Source organism: Eumetopias jubatus, unplaced genomic scaffold, assembly GCF_037043125.1.
Source record: "Eumetopias jubatus isolate StellerSeaLion01/CBP00866 unplaced genomic scaffold, mEumJub1_p1.0 scaffold_11, whole genome shotgun sequence".
NCBI lineage: Eukaryota > Metazoa > Chordata > Mammalia > Carnivora > Otariidae > Eumetopias > Eumetopias jubatus.
In genome coordinates this window covers 28547803-28566496 of record NW_028274817.1, presented here as the reverse complement: position 1 = coordinate 28566496, position 18694 = coordinate 28547803, and the positions used below count along the sequence as shown (strand labels likewise).

The window sequence follows — 18694 nt, the reverse complement described above, 5'->3', positions numbered from 1 at the left end:
TTCTCATAAGTGAAGAGACTTAAGTAGTAGCCAGGAAAGACAGAGACTCCAAGACTCAAGAGGAAAAGATGGAAAATGCGCAGAGTCCTAATGCTGTGATGAATCCTGTTCACAGCCTGAATAACTATTAAGTTTCACAATCTCAATAGATGTTAAAATCATTTGGAAAATTTCGGCGATTGTTTATGATAAACCTCTTACTAAAACAGGAGCAAACAGTTTCCTGATGTGATAAATCTCTCACCATAAACCAGCATCATACTTTATGATGGAACAGCAGAAAGCACACCCACTGAGGTCAGACACAAAAGGATGCACATTATCTTCACTTTCACTGAACATTTCTCCAAAAGTGTTAACCAAAGCGAATACTATGGAACTATATATTTTAGGGAAAAAGATAGTAAAAAATGATAGTTTCTGGCAGATGATATAATTTGTACACCTGGAGAATCCAAGAGAAAAACTGAAAATCCACCCCCTTCTATGCTGTATCACCTCTAATGATTTTTAATTCACTTTATCTTTTTTGTTAAAGATTTTATTTATTTATTTGACAGAGAGACACAGCGAGAGCAGGAACACAAGCAGGTGGAATGGGAGAGGGAGAAGCAGCCTTCCCCGCTGAGCAGGGAGCCCGATGTGGGACTCAATCCCAGGACCCTGGGATCATGACCTGAGCCGAAGGCAGACGCTTGACTGAGCCACCCGGGCGCCTTTCACTTTATCTTTTTTAAAGATTTATTTATTTATTTGAGAGAGAGCATGAGCAGGGGGAGGGACAGAGAAAGGAGAGAATCTCAAACAGTCTCCCCACTGAGCACAGAGCTCAACACAGGGCTCAATCCCACAACCCTGAGATCACGACCTGAGCCAAAATCAAGAGTTGGATGTTTAACTGACTGAGCTACAGGCGCCCCAGGGCACATAGCTCTTTAAAGTGAATTAAAATTGGGGTGCCTGGGTGGCTCAGTCAGTTAAGCATCTGACTCTTGCTTTTGGCTTAGATCGTGATCTCAGGGCCGGGCTCCATGCTCAGAGGGAAGTCTGCTCTTTCTCTCTTCCTCTGCCACCCCCCCTGCTCGTGCGTGCGTTCTCTCTTTGTCTCTCAAATAAAATAAATAAAATCTTAAAAAAAAAAAAAGAGAGAGAGCCATGTGCCTTCAGTTGCCTAAGCAGGGACTGAGGTTCTTTTTTTTTCTTTTTAAGATTTTATTCATTTATTTGACAGAGAGACACAGTGAGAGAGGGAACACAAGCAAGGGGAGTGGGAAAGGGAGAAGCAGACTCCCCGCTAAGCAGGGAGCCCGATGCGGGGCTCGACCCCAGGAGCCTGGGATCATGACCTGAGCCAAAGGCAGACGCTTAACAACTGAGCCACCCAGGTGCCCCAGGGACTGAGGTTCTATTCAAGACTCAACTAGAAATCAATATTGTTAGAACTCCAAAGAAGTTAGGACTCATTCTCCTACATCTTGATTAAACTGTTCATGGTTATAGGAATCTGAAAATCCTTGGTTTTCAGGAAAAATAGATCTCTGAAGCTAGGCACAATGGATAAACCGTAAAGGCCTCACTCCTATCCCCACCCTTAAGGCCCTGTTGCCCCCTAGAGGCAACAACCATTTCCTGTGTCTTGTTATCCTTCAAGTGGTGGTCTGAACTTAAGATATCTGAGTGTGTAGGCACATGCGCAAGAGATAACTTCTTGAGTTTCTTTTTCCAGGCAAAAGAAAATGGATGGGACTGAAGATTTCAAAATCCAGAAGATGGATGTGGATCAAAGTCCTACAAGCCAGGAGACAGACACAGAAGACACTGGCAATCTGAATGAACTAGCATTAGCGTTAGTGAAGAGTGCCGTCAATGCCGCTGTTAAGACTGTGGCAGGTAGTAACCCTACTTGGAGGTGTGAAGGACTAGCCCATTAAACAATGCCACACTACCAGGCAACTAACAAATTCTCACCTTTTTTTTTTTTGCAGAAGAAGAAAAGCCCATCAAAAATATCAAATGGATCACACACGGTGAATTCACAGCAGAAAGGGGCCATAAGCAAATTGAGGAGTTCATTCTGGTAAGTTAGTTGACCATTCCAGATTGGTGTACAAGGGCGAGGAACAATGAAAAGTTTAAAACCTGGAAACCCTAGATGATTTCAAAGGTGACTAAGTAAACATTGTCCCCATCTGGGTTCCAAATTCACCATGGTATGGTTCGACGGTGAACGGCACAATCGTATTTCCCGGTTTGTATCATCCTAACCTTACATCTCCCTTAGAAAATCTGATACTCCCTCCCAGTTAAGCCATTTTCCCATGCTGGTGCTCTAAGTGGGGGCCTAGTGGCCAAAGGCCAAAGGCCAAAGGCAGCTTCTGTTCCAAAACAGGAATTCTCCATCACCAACTTTAGAAATCTCATATGAACAGCGGGGATGCCGATGGATCTTTCTGATTTGGTTTTGGAACATAATGTCCACACATTATGATGTGCATGCCTGTGAATTCCTCTCCTTTTTCCGCCAGTGCCTGGCTCTGACTTATTTGTGTGGCTTATCCTGGCAGCTTTGGAGAGAAGGCCCTGGGTTGCTTTGCATAACTGGCGAGGTGGATTAAGAAATGGCCTGAAATCCCCACTCACTGTATTTCCTCAGAAGAGAGATGAGTTGAAAAAAAAGGGGGGGGGGCGGCTCAGTCGGTTGAGCTCGGCCTTCGGCTCAGGTCATGATCCTGGAGTCCTGGGATAGAGCCCCGCATCGGGCTCCCTGCTCAGCGAGGAGCCTGTTTCTCCCTCTTCCTCTGCTGCTCCCCCTGCTTGTACTCTCTCTTTCTCAAATAAAGAAAATCTTAAAAAAAAAAAAAAGAAGAAGAAGAAGAAGAGAAATGAGTTGAAATAGGTGGAGGCAAACTCCCCACCCCTCGGAGAAGCTTCCTGCTGTCTCTGTTTCTCTGGCCAGCCCATCACAGCCTACAGCCCCAAGGGCAGTTTCCTAGGCCCTAGGAAGGCCCAGTCAGGTGGCAGTGAGGTGGTTCCACACCCTCTCATACTCCAGCAGGCACATTTCAATTACAAGGGGTCTCTAGAGCACAATGATGATGAATGGTGCAAAGTACTACTTACTCTTGGACCTTCTTGCTCTGGAGAACGTCTCCCTTTGGAGTTGGGCAAAAGCCCCTGCCTACTGCACCCAGGGTCTGTGAATCAGACTGGAATGGGACACAGAACAAGCAGAAAAATTTCCCCCAACAATGCCACCAGTTATTCTGAATAAAAGGCAAACGTCAGTCCTGACAAGGGGCTACAGAGCTTGAAGTGATCTGAGTCCCCTCCTCCCTCCCAACTTATCGCTCAGGGTCATCACCTTCTACCTTCTCCCCTTTCACCGTCCTTGCCACAGCCACAGCTGTCTCCTTCCTGTTCAACTGCCAGGCACGCTCCCGCCTCAAGGCCTTGGCACATGCAGGGCTGCCCGCCTGGAACCCTCTCCCCTGCGATCTGTTTGATCTGTTCTCATGGGTCGGGCCTTACCTCTCTTGAGATCTTTGTTAACATGCCGCCTGTTCACTCACTCTGAGAATGACCTGAAGACTAGTAGAAGAGCTCTTCCACAGCTGAAGATATAAAAAAAAAAAAAGCCATATTAAGAAGGGGAGCAAGGACCGAGACAAAGTCAGGAACTAAACCCCTGCACGGCGACCCACACATGGGAGCGCTATCACAGGCGTGCAGGTACTCCCTGAGGAGTGGGAGGTTCAAGCCCCACCTCTGAGTACCACCCACCCTGGAGACTGCGCCAAGAAGATGACACCCACCCCCCCAACATGTGGCCTTGAAAATCAGCAGTGTTTCATCCCAGGAGCTTGGAAAATCAAGGGAGGGCCAGAGTGTTACAGGAAACCAAGACTCTGCTCTTAAAGGGCCCACACACTATCACACTCTCTTGGAGACCAAGCCCAGAGGTAGTGGTTTGAAAGGTGCCTGGACTATATGTGACAGGGATTGATCAGCTACTTTTAGGGTTATGTGCCAAAGGGGCAGGGATCTGTAGGAACTTTCTCTGGGAACAAAGGTCCTGGTGGGTACCAGTTCTGACATTCTCCATCCACCTCGCTAGCAGTACTGTCCCTGCCCTGGCAGGTAACCCTCTAAAGCAGCTCCTGGCCCCCAGGCAGCCTCATTTGGGATCTGCATCTCCCCAAAACAATTACCACCCTGCCACAGCTGGTCCCTCCAAAGCAACTCATGCCCCAGGGGTGGGGGAGCCCAGTCCCACCTACCAGCACTCTCACAATAGTCACTACGAGGCACTGCAGCTGGGGGAGAGGGGGCAAGGGCCAGCCCCACTCACCAGCACCCCCCGCAGCAGTCACAGCTGAGCCACAACAGGTCAGTGCACACAGCCCACACGTGGGACACCCCTGGAGTGCCTGGTTCTGGTGATGAGGGCTGATTATACCACTGGGCCCCCTGAACACCTTGTACATAAGGCCACTACTTTCATGACCAGGAGACGGAGCTGATGTACCTAATACATAGAAACAACACATAGAGTCAGACCAGATGAGGAGACGGAGGAGAAAGAACAAGACAAAACCACAAGAAAAAGAACTAAAAACGTGGATAAGCAATTTATCTGATAAAGAGTTCAAAGTAATGGTCATAAAGGTGCTCACAAGAGGACAAGAGTTGGGAGAAGAATGGATGAACCCAGTGAGAACTTCAACAAAGAGACAGAAAATATTTTTACTTTTATTTTTTGAGAGAGAGCTCAAGTGGGGGTGGGGCAGAGGGAGAGAGAAAGAGAATCCCAAGCAGGCTCCCTGCCTAGTGCAGAGCCCCATGCGCGACTCAATCTCATGACCCTGAGATCATGACCTGAGCCGAAATCAAGAGTCGGACGCTTAACCGACTGAGCCACCCAGGCGCCCAAGAGAAAGGAATTCTTAAGAAATGAGAGTAGGATAAGGTACCACTGGAACAACATCAAGCATACCAACATTTGCATTATAGGGCTCCCAGAAAGAAAAGAGAGAGAAAGGGGCAGAAAATCTATCTGAAGACATAATAGCTAAAAACTTCCCTAACCTGGGGAAAGAAACAGACACCTGGGTCCAGGGAGTACAGAGAGCCCCAAATAAGAGGAACCCAAGGAGGTCCATGCCAAGACACATAATAATGAAAATGCCAAAAATTAAAGATAAAGAGAGAATCTTTTTTTTTTAAAGATTTTATTTATTTGAGAGAGAGAGAGAGCACATGAGAGGGGAGGGTCAGAGGGAGAAGCAGACTCCCCGCTGAGCAGGGAGCCCGATGTGGGGCTCGATCCCGGGACTCCAGGATCATGACCTGAGACGAAGGCAGTCGCCCAACCAACTGAGCCACCCAGGTGCCCTAAAGAGAGAATCTTAAAAGCAGCAAGAGAATACAAATAGTTACGTATAGGAGAACCCCCATAAGGTGATCAGCTGATTTTTCAGCAGAGTTTGCAGGCCAAAAGGAAGTAGCACAACACATTCAAAGTACTGAAAAGAAAAACCTACAACCAAGAATACTCTGTCCAGCAAGGTTGTCAATCAGAACTGAAGGAGAGAGAGAGTTCTCAAACAAAAGTTAAAGGAGTTCATCACCACTAAACCAGCATTACAAAAAATGTTAAAGGGACTTGTTTAAGTAGAAAAGGCCATAATTAGAAGAAAATTAAGAAAGAAAAAATTTCACTGGTAAAAGCAAACATATAGTAAAGGTAGTAGATCAATCACTTATAAAGCTAGTATGAAGGTTAAAAGGCAAAAGTAGTAAAATCAATTATAGCTATGACAATTACTTACGAGATACACAAAATAAAAAGATGTAAAATATGATGTCAACTACATAAAATAGGAGGAAATAAAAATGCAGCACTTTTACAATGTGTTCCAAATTAAGTGACCATCAACTTAAAATACACTGCTATATATACATAGTGCATTATAGATGAACCTCCTGGTAACCACAATCCCAAAACCTATAACGGACACATAAAAGACACAGGAATCCAAACATAACATTAAAGAAAGTCATCAAATCACAAGGGAAGAAAGGAACAGAGAAGAACTACAAAAACAACCAGAAAACAATTAACAAACTAATCCTAAGTACATGCCTAGCAGTAATTACTTTAAATGTAAATAGACTACATGCTCCAATCATAAGACACAGGGGGACTGAAGGGATAAAAAACCAAACCCATCTATATGCTGTCTACAAGAGACTCACGTCAGACCTCGAGACACACACAGACTGAAAGTGAAGGGATGGGAAAAGATATTCCAAGCAAATGAGAGAAAAAAAAGGAAAACCTGGGTAGCAATACTCATACCAGACAAAATAGACTTAAAAAAAAAAAACAAACACCTGTAACCAGAGACAAAGGGCATTATATAATGATAAAGGAGTCAAACCAACAAGAAGATATAAGACTTGTATATTTACATCTATGCACCCAATACAGGAGCACCTAAATATATAAAGAGAATATTGACAAATATAAAGGAAGAAATTGACAGTAGTATAGTAATAGTAGGGAACTTTAACATCCCACTTACTGTCAATAGATCATCCAGACAGAAAACCAATAAGGAAAGTGACTTTGAATGACACATCAGACCAGATGGACTTAACATATATCCAGAACATTCCATCCCAAAACAGCAGAATACACATTCTTTTCAAGTACACATGGAACATTCTCCAGGACAGATCACATGTTAGGCTAGAAAACAAGTCTCAATAAACTTAAGAAGACTGAAATCATATCAAGCGTCTTTTCTTAGCACAATGGTATGAAAATAGAAACCAATTAGAAGACGAAAACTGAAGGGACGCCTGGGTGGCTCAGTCGTTAAGCGTCTGCCTTCGGCTCAGGTCATGATCCCAGGGTCCTGGGAGTCCCACATCGGGCTCCTTGCTCAGTGAGGAGCCTGCTTCTCCTTTTCCCTCTACTGCTCCCCCTGCTTGTGCTCTCTCTCTCTGACAAATAAATAAATAAAAATCTTAAAAAAAAAAAAGAAGAAAACTGGAAAAAAACTATAAACACCTGGAGGCTAAACATGATACTAAGCAATCAATGGCTGAACAAAGAAGTCAAAAAGGAAATAAAAAAATACCTTGAGACAAATGAAAATGGAAACACAGTACAAAATCTATGCGATGCTGCAAAAGAAGTTTTAGAGGAAAGTTTTTTTTTTTTTTAAAGATTTATTTATTTAGGAGTGCCTGGGTGGCTCAGTCAATTAAGCGTCTGCCTTTGGCTCAGGTCATGATCCCAGAGTCCCAGGATGGAGCCCTACATCGGGCTCCCTGCTCAGCTGGGAGTCGGCTTCCCCCTCTCCCTCTGTCCCTCCCCGCCACTCATGTGCTCTCTCTTTCTCCCTCAAATAAATAAATAAAATCTTAAAAAAAGAGATTTATTTATTTATTTGAGGGGGGAGGGGCAGAGGGCGGAGAAAAAAACTTAAGCTGACTCCACGCTAAGGGAAGTTTATAGCACTAGAGACCCAACTCAAGAAATCTGAAAATCTCAAATAAACAATTTAATCTTATACCTAAAGGAAGTAGAAAAAGAACAAAGCCCAAAATTAGTAGAAAGAAGGAAATAATAAGTATCAGGAGAAGATAAACGAAACAGGAACTTAAAACATTAGAAAAGATCAATGAAGCTAAGAGCCGGTTCCTTGAAAAGATAAAATTGAAAAACCTTTAGCAAGACTCATGAAGAAAAAGAGAGGACTCAAATGAAGAAAATCAGGAATGAAAGAAGTTATAACTGACACCACAGAAATACAAATGATTATAAGAGACTAGACTAGTCTGGAAAATTATTTGTTGCAAACAAATTAAACAACCTAGAAGAAATAGATAAATTCCTAGAAACAATCTTCCAAGACTAGAATCAAGAAGGAATGGAAAATCTGAACAGACAAAATGCTAATAATGAAATTGAATCAGTACTCAAAAAAACTCCCAACAAAAGAAGTCCGGGACCAGATGGCTTCACAAGTGAATTTCACTAAACATTTTTTTTAAAGATTTTATTTATTTATTTGAGAGAGAGAGAGAGCATAAGAGAGAGAGAGCATGAGGGTGGAGGCAGAGGGAGAGGGAGAAGCAGACTCCCCGCGGAGCAGGGAGCCCGATGCGGGGCTCAATCTCAGAACCCTGGGACCATGACCTGAGCTAAACTAAAGGCAGATACTTAACTGACTGAGCCACCCAGTGCCCATCACCAAACATTTAAAAAGGAGTTGATACTTATCCTCCTCCAACTATTGCAAAAAATTAAAGAGGAAAGGATGCTTTCCAGTCACTCAATGAGACCAACATTACCCTGATACCAAAACCAGACAGACACTACACAAAAAGAAAATTCCAGGTCAATATCCCTGAGGAACATAGATGCAAACATCTTCAATGATATATTAACACACCAAATTCAACAATACATTAAAAGTATCATATATCATGATCAAGTGGGATTTATTCCAGGGATGCAAGGATGATTTAATATACACAAATTAATCAATGTGATACACCCTGTTAACAAAATAAAGGATAAAAATAATATGATCATCTCAATAAATGCAGAAAAAGCATCTGACACAACTCAACATTCAAATATGATAAAAACTCTCAACAAAGTGGGCATAGAGGAAACATACCTCAACATAAAAGAGGCCAGATATGACAAACCCAGAGCTAACATCACGCTCAAGAGTGAAAGGCTAAAAGCTTTCTCTCTAAGATCAGGAACAAGACTAGAATGCTCACTCTTGTGACTTTTATTCAACATACAGTACAAGGCCTAGCTGTAGCAATGAAACAAGAAAAAGAAATAAAAGGCATCCAAATTGGTAAAGAAGAAGTAAAACTGTCACTATTTGCAAATGTCATGATATTATATATAGAAAACCCTAAAGACTCCACCAAAAAACTATTAGAACTAATAAATGAACTCAATGAAGTTGCAGGATAAAAAATTAACATACGGAAATCTGTTGTTGCGTTTCTATACACTAATAACTATCAGAAAGAGAAACTGAAAAAACAATCCCATATACAATTGCATCAAAAAGAATAAAATACCTAGCAATAAATTTAACCAAGAAGTTGAAAGACATGTATTCTGAAAACTATAAGACAGTGATGAAAGAAACTGAAGATGACAAATAAATGGAAAGATTTATCATGCTCATGGAATGGAAGAATTAATATTGTTGAAATGCCCATACTACCCAAAGCAATCTATAGAATTCAATACAATCCCAATAAAAATACCAATGGCAATTTTACATTTTAGAACAAATAATCCTAAAATTTATATGGAATGACATAAGACCTCAATTAATCAATGCAATCTTAAGAAAGAAGAGCAAAGCAGGAAGTATCATGCTCCCAGATTTCAAACTATACTACAAAGCTACAGTAATCAAAAAACAGTATGGTACTGGGCACAAACACATATACATCAAAGGAACAGAACAGAGTCCAGAAATAAACCCACACTTATATGGTCAATTAATCTATGCCAAAGGAGGCAAGAGTATACAGTGGGGAAAAGACAGTCTCTTCAATAAAAGGTGTTAAGGAAACTGGACAGCTACATGCAAAATAATGAAATTGGAGGAGTGCCTGTGCAGCTCAGCTGGTTGAATGTCCGACTCTTGGTTTCAGCTCAGGTCATGATCTCATCAGGGTAGTGAGATCGAGCCCTACATTAGGCTCTGCGCTTGGAGTGCAGTTTGCTTGAGATTCTCTTCCTCTGCCCCTCCCCCCGCTCGCATGCTCTCTCTCTCTCAAATAAACACTTAAAAAAAATGAAAACAGACCACTTTCTAACCACAAACACAAACATAAACTCAAAATGGATTAAAGACCTAAATGTAAGACCTGAAACCATAAAACTCCTAAAAGAAAGCAGAGGAAGTAACACCTGGAAATCAGTCTTAGCAATATTTTTCTCAGGCAAGGAAGACAAAAACAAAAATAAACAATTACAACTACATCAAACTAAAAAACCTTTGCACAGCAAAGGAAACCATCAATAAAATGAAAAAGTGGGCGCCTGGGTGGCTCAGTTGGTTAAGCGACTGCCTTCGGCTCAGGTCATGATCCTGGAGTCCCGGGATTGAGTCCCACATCGGGCTCCCTGCTCAGCAGGGAGTCTGCTTCTCCCTCTGACCCTCTTCCCTCTCGTGCTCTCTATCTCTCATTCTCTCTCTCTCAAATAAATAAATAAAATCTTTAAAATAAATAAAATAAATAAAATGAAAAAGTAACCTACTAAATGTGAGAAGATATTTTGCAAATGATATGTCTGATAAAGGGTTAATATCCAAAATATATAAAGAACTCATACAACTCAACACGCCCCCCAAAACTTCATTTAAAAAATGGGCAGATGGCCTAAATAGAAACTTTTTCCAAAGAGGAGATACAGATGGACAAGAAACACAGGAAAAGATACTCAACATCATTAATCATCAGGGAAATGCAAATCACAACCACAATGAGATATCACCTCACACCAGTCAGAATGGCTAATATCAAAAAGACAAGAAATAACAATTGTTGGTGAAGATGTGAAGAAAAGGGAAGCCTCATGCACTGTTGGTGGAAGTGTAAATCCGTGCAGCCATTATGGAAAAGAGTATGGAGGTTCCTCAAAAAATTTTAAATAGAAATACTATATGATCCAGCAATTCCACTTCTGCATATTTTTCCAAAAACAAAAACACTAACTTGAAAAGATATATGCACCCCATGTTCACTGCAGCATTATTTGCTATAAGCCAAGATGTGGAAGCAACTTAAGCATCCATCGATAGATGAATGGATAACAAAGATGTGATATATAAAAAATAGAATATTATGCAGCCATAAAAAAGAATGAAATCTTGCCATTTGTGACAACATGGATGGACCCAGAGGGTATTATGCTAAGAAGTAAGTTAAAGAAAGACAAATAACATACAATTTCACTTACACGTGGAATCTAAAAAACCAAACAAATGAACTAACAAATCAAAACAGAAACAGACTCAAATACAGACAACAAACGTGTTACCAGAGGGGAGAGGGGTATGATTTGGGTGGAACAAGTGAAGGGGATTAAGAGGTATGAGCTTCCAGTTATAAAATGAACTAGTCACAGGGCGCTCAGTCGGCTCAGTTGGTGGAGCGTGTGACTCTTGATCTCGGGGTTGTGAGTTTGAGCCCCACGTTGGGCAAGAGATTACTCAAAATAAAATCTTTAAAAATAAATGAAATAAAATAAAATAGTCACACGGATGAAAAGCACAGCAGAGAAAACAGTATTACCATTTTAATAATTTTGTATGGTGACGGACCTATTGTGCTCATTTCATGATGTGCATAAATATTGAATCACTATGTTGTATACCTGAAACTAATATACTACTATATGTCAACTACAGCTCAATTAAAAAAAAATTCTACCTGCTCACTGAGGCCTTTCCTCGTCACCTCATCTAAAATTGCAACCCGTTCTCCTCCTCTGATTTACTTTTTCCCTTAGCATTCAGCTCTACCTAAGATATTAGATTTTACTTACTTACCCTTTGCCTTTCTTCCACTTACAGATCAAATAGTCAATGAGGGCAGAGGCTTTTATTCAATTCTCTGTCCCCAGCCCCTAGAAAGCTCAGGTACACAGAGATGCTCTAAAACATGTGTTGAACACGTGAACAGATTTATTCTCTCCATACCATTATTTGTTCACAGATGAAGAGCTTACCTACTGTGTAGGACTGTTATGAGGATGAGATGATTAGAAAGTGGAAAGTAACTGAAACGTTAAAAGCTCTATAAAGCTACTGACATAAAATCATCTTGTTCCCAGCCCTGCTAATGCAGTGAGCCCTAGAAGTAAAGTCTGCCATCTAAGTGTCGGACATTTCTGATGGAGAGCTTTCTCAAGCTTATTGCAGATTTCCCAGAGTCCACCGTACCCCAGGGGATGGCAAATCAGTAGTTACCACTTACTGAGCATTACTATGTGTCAAGTACTGCTGAGCACTTCACATGCATGATCTCACCTAACCCCCACAATGAACCTGCATGTAGGTACATCAGGGTACCCATTTTACAGATGAGAAACCCTGAGGTTCAGAGAGGTTGGACTATTTGTCCAGTCTTTTTTTTTTAAAGACTGTATTTATTTATTTATTTTAGGAAGAGAAAGTGTGCATGAGTGGGGGGAGGGGCAAAAGGAGAGGGAGAGGCAGAGAATCTCAAGCAGACTCTGCCCTGAGTGTGGAGCCCATCGTGGGGCTCTATCCCATGACCCTGAGATCATGACCTGAGCCGAAACTGAGGCAGACACTTAACTGACTGAGCCACCTAGGCACCCCTGTCCTAAGTCTTTCTGATTAATCAGCAAAATAAAGTTTTGATCACAGGTCTGATATACTTTGGCCACCACAGTAGGAAAAGTTCTTTTTTTTCCTTTAAAGATTTTATTTATTTATTTGGGAGAGAGAGAGAGCGAACATGAGTGGGGAGGAGGGGCAGAGGGAGAAGCAGACTCCTCACTGAGCAGGGAGCCCGATGCAGGGCTCAGGGCTCGATCCCAGAACTCTGGGATCACGACCGGAGCTGAAGGCAGACGCTTAACCAACTGAGCCACCCAGGTGCCCCTGAAAAGTTATTTTGATGACAAAAATAATGCAGAGTTTTACTATCAGTGAAAAATGCAAATTCAAAAGATTTTAAGGTATTACAATGTGAATAAGAATGATTAAACCTGATGTCCAGAGGCTCATGTGTTTTGGAGAGGGAATAGGTACATTTACACACGGCCCATGGGCACAATTTGTTTATTCTCTTAAGGAACACAACCTGGCAACATGAATATACAAATAAGTTCTTTCTAAGAGGAAAGTTGGAAAATCTCCAATGCCTAACACCCAGTTAAATTTATTTATTTATTTATTTATTTGACAGAGAGAGACACAGCGAGAGAGGGAGTGGGAGAGGGAGAAGCAGGGGGAGTGGGAGGGGGAGAAGGGGGAGTGGGAGAGGGAGCAGGGGGAGTGGGAGAGGGAGAAGCAGACTCCCCGCTGAGCAGGGAGCCCGATGCGGGACTCGATCCCAGGACCCTGGGACCATGACCTAAGCCAAAGGCAGATGCTTAACGACTGAGCCACCTAGGCACCCCTAAAATTATTTTTATTCTAAAACAAGACATTATTAAAAAACGGAAAATCCCCAATGAGCAAAAGGACACAAAGTAGAAAAGGAAAACTCTCCTTCCACCCCCACAATACCCGGTTCTTCTCCCTCAAGGGTCACTTACCATTGCTAACAGTTTTGTGCATATACTTCCAGGTGCCTGTTGATTTTGAGTGTCCAATAATATGTAATTGGCTAAGCCATCCATGGTGGAGTAGCACAATGAGATACTGTTTCCTGGAAGCGAGTATATGAAGCAATGTTACGTAAAAATTACAAAATACAAGGATAACACATACTCACTGGAGCTACGTAAAGAGCTGCCTGAACAGTGATAAAAATGGGGAAACCGGCTTGATGGAGATGGCTGAATTTAATGTGTCTAAGGCTGCCTTAGTTCACAAAAGAAAGAAAAAAAAACTCTAGGACACCAAATTGAGAGGAAGAGAATCTTAGAACAGAGACATCTGGTGGGGTAGAGAGAGCACTGAGCGGGCTGCTTGGGAGCCCTGGGTCCCAGTCCCCGCTTTTATGTTGGACTGTCCCTTCCCATTGCTAGGCCCCAATATTCTCATCTGCAAAGGGAGGGACTTCCCTAAATGATCTCTAGGGCCCCTTCCGATGGTACAAAGTCTTTGATTGTCTGACGGATTCAACATCAGGGCTGAAGAAATATATTCATATAGAAAAGTTGGAAAGAAAGTCATGCTCCAATGGGCCGCAAAGGGTTAAGTAGCAGGCTCCTTCATAAAAGGAATGATAATCTGTGTAAAATACAGTTCTGATCCCAGGGAATCTAGAGTCTGGTGCTCCTGTCTGGCTGACTGAAACAATCAATTGGGTATAAGTTTGAAATAAAGTAAGCTGGGGCTCCTGGGTGGCTCAGATGTTTAGGCGTCTGCCTTCAGCTTGGGTCGTGATCCCAGGGTCCTGGGATTGAGCCCCGCATCGGGCTCCCAGCTCGGCAGGGAGTCTGTTTCGCCCTCTGCCTCTCTCCTCTGCTCGTGCTCTCTCTTTCTCTCTCTCTCTGTCTCTCTCAAATGAATAAATAAAATCTTAAAAAAAAAAAAAGGAAAGAAATAAAGTAAGCTGAGGCAGAAGGCCAACCTACTTTTTAAAATTTTTTTAGAGGGCCTGAAATCTTTTAGCCATCTCCCTCCAACTGTTCCTCCTCATATCACTGAAACTCTTAGACTGTCCCACTTCCTTCCTTCTGTGGACCTTCAACTTAATTCAGGACTTTTTTTTGATGTGGAAGCTTCCTGTGCACCAATAGCCAACCCAAGGGGGTTCAGTTGAATTGAACTTGTTGAATACCTATAGCATTCAAGGCACTGGACTGAGAATCGGGGCTGCACTGTGACTTCTGTGGGCCCTAGGCACTAGTAAAATTCATGCTTTGGAGAGAAAAATTTCTCCAAGGGGGTAAAATAGGGATCTGAGGATCTGGATGATCCCAGTGCCTGACTCATTCCTTTTCTAAACTTAGTTTATATACCACTGATGGCTGCATTGAACTGAGTCTGATTTTCAAAAACAGCTTGTGAAATCAGCCTCATTACTTTCCAGTGGCATCTACAGGCCTCCCAAGAGGAGTGAGCAGAACACATGCTCCAATCACTTTCTAATTACTCTCCAACTAACCAAACTTGCCTCCCAAGTAAGGGTCTGGCGGGAGGTCAGTGTGTATACGTGCGTGTGGTGTATTTGTGCACCTCTGGGTGCACATCTGATTGCGCCCCTCTGGGTTCCAAAGCCCGATCTCCAGGGAGGTTGCATTATTCACTCATTTCATGTCGGCTCTACCTTTTCTCTCCTCCACTTGTGGAGATAGATCGGGAGTTGACTCTAGTTTGAATCCCAGTCAAAAATGTTAGAAATGGATGCCCGAAGCTGGGCTGTAACCCCTACTGCTGTGTTGTTGCCTTTACCTAGAGGACTTGAAAGAACGTTTGCTTTTCTTTGTGTGTTCTTTCTCTTTTATATGAAACAGACTTGGGAGTATCAAAACTGCTGGGTGCACTACACAGAGTTTATACAGAGGGAAGACTTGGTTCACAGCTACCACTATATCTACTGTGTGCGCTGGAGCATCCCAACTGCTAAGAGACCCATGCCACAAGTCACTGCCTCTGTCTACTTCACCATCAAGATCACCAAAAACAAACCTCCAGTAAGCTCTTCCTTTTCTGCCCCGTTCGCTTAGATGAGACTTCAGTGAAAATGGAGACTTCTCCTGTCAGGGTCATTGATGACCCCTTCTTTGTAAAACTTAAGTCCTATTTCTGTCCTCATCTTGCTTGGCAATCTACAGCACTTGCCAGAGCTGCTCACTCCCCGCTTCATGAAATGTTCCATTTGGCTGCTAGAACCACACACTATCTGGGTTTTCCTTCCTGCCTCACCGACCATTCCTTCTCAGTCTCTACTGGCCTCGAGCCTGTCCTCCATACTCCTCTCCTTGGTGATCTTGTCGTCTCCTGACTTTAAACGCCACCTCTAGCTTATGCTTCCCAAATCTGCATCTCCAGCCCAGATCTCTGCCACTTGGATGTTTAATAAACATCTCACTTCTGGTATCCAAAACTGAACTTCCAATTTTCCCTTCCCAACCTGACCTGCCCGCAGACCTCTCATCTCCATTCATGGCCCAAATCCTTGGCATCATCCTCGACTCACATCCCTCATCCCACACATTAGCAATCCTATTGGCCCTATCTTCAAAAAGAGGTCCTGAATCCAACAATTTCTTACCACTCCACTTCTACCACCTTGGTACAAGACACCATCATCTCTTACCAAGATTCTTTCAATAGCCTCCTAACTGGCCTCTCTGCTTCCACCCTTGCCCTCATTGTGTATCTTTTCGAAATAGCAGCCGCCAGCCAGAGTGAGCCTGATAAAATGAACCTATGCCACTCCTCTGTTTAAAATGTTCCAACGTGTTTCTCTAACTTCAAAGTGCATGCACATTAATTGCAGATCTTGTTGAAAGGAAGATTTTGATTCAGCAGGTCTGGGGTGGGGCCTGAGATTCTGCATTGCTAAGAAGCTCCCAGGTGGTAGGGGCGCCTGGGTGGCTCAGTTGGTTAAGCGACTGCCTTCGGCTCAGGTCATGATCCTGGAGTCCCGGGATCGAGTCCCGCATCGGGCTCCCTGTTCAGCGGGGAGTCTGCTTCTCCCTCTGCCCCTCCCCCCTCTCATGTGCTCTCTCTCAAATAAATAAAATCTTCAAAAAAAAAAAAAAAAGCAGCTCCCAGGTGGTGCTCCCAGGTGTGTGCCGGCCCACAGCGTACACTTTTGAGTAGTGAGGGCCTGGGAGGCCCTTGTGTGACCTGGTCTCTTGTTATCTCTGCTTTCCTCCTCCTCCTCCTCCCTCCCTCCCTCCCCTCCAGCTGTGATCTTGTGACTTTAATAATCCAGGTAGAGTCCCACCTCAGGGCCTCTGCATCTGCTGTTCCCTGACTGGAACACTCTCACCTAGGTATGTGCACACCCTGCTCTCACCTCCTACGTCACACTTTTATCCCTTCCTCCATGCTTTTGCTTTTTCTCCCTAACACTTTCTTACCTTCTGATAGTCTATGTAATTTATTATCTTGTTATTGTCTGTTCCCCCTACCAGAATATAAGCTCCACAAAGGCAGGAATTTTTGTTTTGCTGTAAAATGAGGCCTGGCAAGTAATAGGCACTCAATAAATACTTGAAGAAATGACTGCGGGTAGCCAACCAGGTAGACCAGGAATATGAAGTATGTTGATAGCTGGTGTGAAAGGAATCCAAATAACATCCACAAATCCGGGGTTTGGGTCATCAGAGGAGCAGGTCTGGTCCCAAGCACAGTGCCTGGAATACAGCAGACATACACACGTTATTCTCCCCCTTGCTGCCCATTCTGTCATAGAAGTTATCTGAGGCTTCGTCTGCCTCCAGAGCTTCACAGAGGACTACACGGTGGGCCAACTCTGTCTTATGTTTGTCCTATCCTACTACGAACTTACGTATTTGAACCTGGAGTCATGTAAAAAGGTAAAGTACGTGGAGCTCTCACTCCTCCTGGTCATCTATCCTGCCATCAGCTGTCTTGCTAACTGGCAAGGTTGGAGATTGGAAAGTAAGGCTGCTGGAGGTAAGCAAGACCATGACCAGAGACTGTACATTGAGGGCTTAGGAGAAGGGCTCTTGTTCTCAATTCCACACATAATTTTGGAAAGGAGCATGGGTAGAGACCCCTGAGACAATATTACAACCTCCACTTTTATGCTGCTTTAAAAATGTTTTCAAACCGTGTTTATCTATATTATTTCATTCTTATCCTACTCCTAAGAGGTAAATACTGTCCATTGAGTAGAGTGGAACATAAAAAGAAAGTAAATGACTATTCATGAGGAGCACAAGCCTTTCCTGACTTGTTTCCAATTTTGCAGAGATTCTTCAGGTATTTGTTGCCAAAAAGATCTTTTGGGGAACAGAGATTTCAAGCGACAAAGAACTACCACTTACAGACATCCCAATAAGGAGGATGAATTCTAGAAACTTAAGAGTATACATATGGACAAGTGTAGGGATGGAAGGAATTACGAGTTGGTATGATTGGTATAAGCTAACAGTTATCCTTTTCTCTCTTAGGATATGCCCATTGAGGTCTTTTATATCTTTGAGGGCCTTTCGTTTGTTCACAGGTAATTAACACTTGGAGACTTTGTGTGTGTGTGTGTGTGTGTGTGTGATCTCTACGCCCAACATGGGGCTAGAACTCATGGCCCTGAGATCAAGAGTCACATGCTCTACTGACCCAGCCAGCGAGATGCCCCTGGAGACTTATTTTTAAAAGGGTGGTGGGCAAAGGTCATCACACCCCAGGAACCTAGCAGGCCCATGGCCACAGATAACTCATGTAATGGTCACTTTTCTTCTTTGGCCCACCCACCCCATTAGGATGGGCTGAAAGGATTCTGCCATTGTTCTAGAAAAAAATTTTTACTGTCTCATTTTTCAGTAATTAAAAACTTGAGGATTAACTGCTAAAGGATGGTGGGGGCAAAGTGGGTCATGTCTGTGTTTCTATGGGAAACTTCATAGTCAATGGAATTAAGTTCTATATAATAATCTTTTATTTGTACAGCAGCTTTTTTAGAGAATCTTTACATATAAACTCATTAATCCTTTTACTGATTGGGCCGATGGAATAGAGACAACCTTTGCTCCCCACCCTCAAAGGACTTCTTACTCACTAGGAATGTAACAGAATAAACAGGAAATCCCTGGCTCAGTGTTTTATGTTAAAAAGTTTTGGTATGTTTGTTTTTCTTCCTCTGCAGACCAGGAATGACTCGCTTTCAAGAAAAATGGCTGAGGGATATTATTGAGGCCAAAAGTATTTTAATGGAGTCAATTCCCTTCTAATTCTTACAGAATGTTTTAGGATTGGATTTCTAATCAGAATGTGTTAAAGATACGATACTG

General features: G+C 42.9%; 2 protein-coding genes and 1 long non-coding RNA gene across 5 annotated transcripts in view; 1 reads left to right on the top strand and 2 right to left on the bottom strand.

The window, feature by feature from the left end:
- Positions 1-607: 607 nt before the first annotated feature.
- Positions 608-16466, bottom strand: LOC114196960 (uncharacterized). 2 transcript variants are annotated; one of them, XR_003606831.2, is made up of 4 exons: positions 13352-16466; positions 3529-3611; positions 3121-3206; positions 608-2845 (listed from the first exon to the last, which is right to left on the bottom strand). It is a non-coding gene; the product is annotated as an uncharacterized LOC114196960 (long non-coding RNA). The 2 variants fall into 2 exon arrangements; XR_015769432.1 differs by having other exon boundaries at positions 3121-3611.
- Positions 1730-18634, top strand: AKAP14 (A-kinase anchoring protein 14). The gene is made up of 5 exons (XM_088028664.1): positions 1730-1890; positions 1986-2077; positions 15221-15400; positions 17858-17910; positions 18550-18634. Exons 1-5 carry the CDS (start codon positions 1737-1739, stop codon positions 18632-18634), a joined length of 564 nt encoding a protein of 187 aa, XP_087884790.1. The 5' UTR covers positions 1730-1736.
- NKAP (NFKB activating protein) overlaps positions 16627-18694 on the bottom strand; it is a 28671-nt gene continuing 26603 nt past the window's right edge. For both annotated transcript variants that reach the window (XR_003606830.2, XM_088028663.1), the window contains exon 10: positions 16627-17074. Coding sequence is in view for 1 of the 2 variants with exons in the window: in XM_088028663.1 (XP_087884789.1) it covers positions 17042-17074 (33 nt within the window). In the remaining variant the exon portion in view is untranslated. The remainder of the gene's footprint in view (positions 17075-18694) is intronic.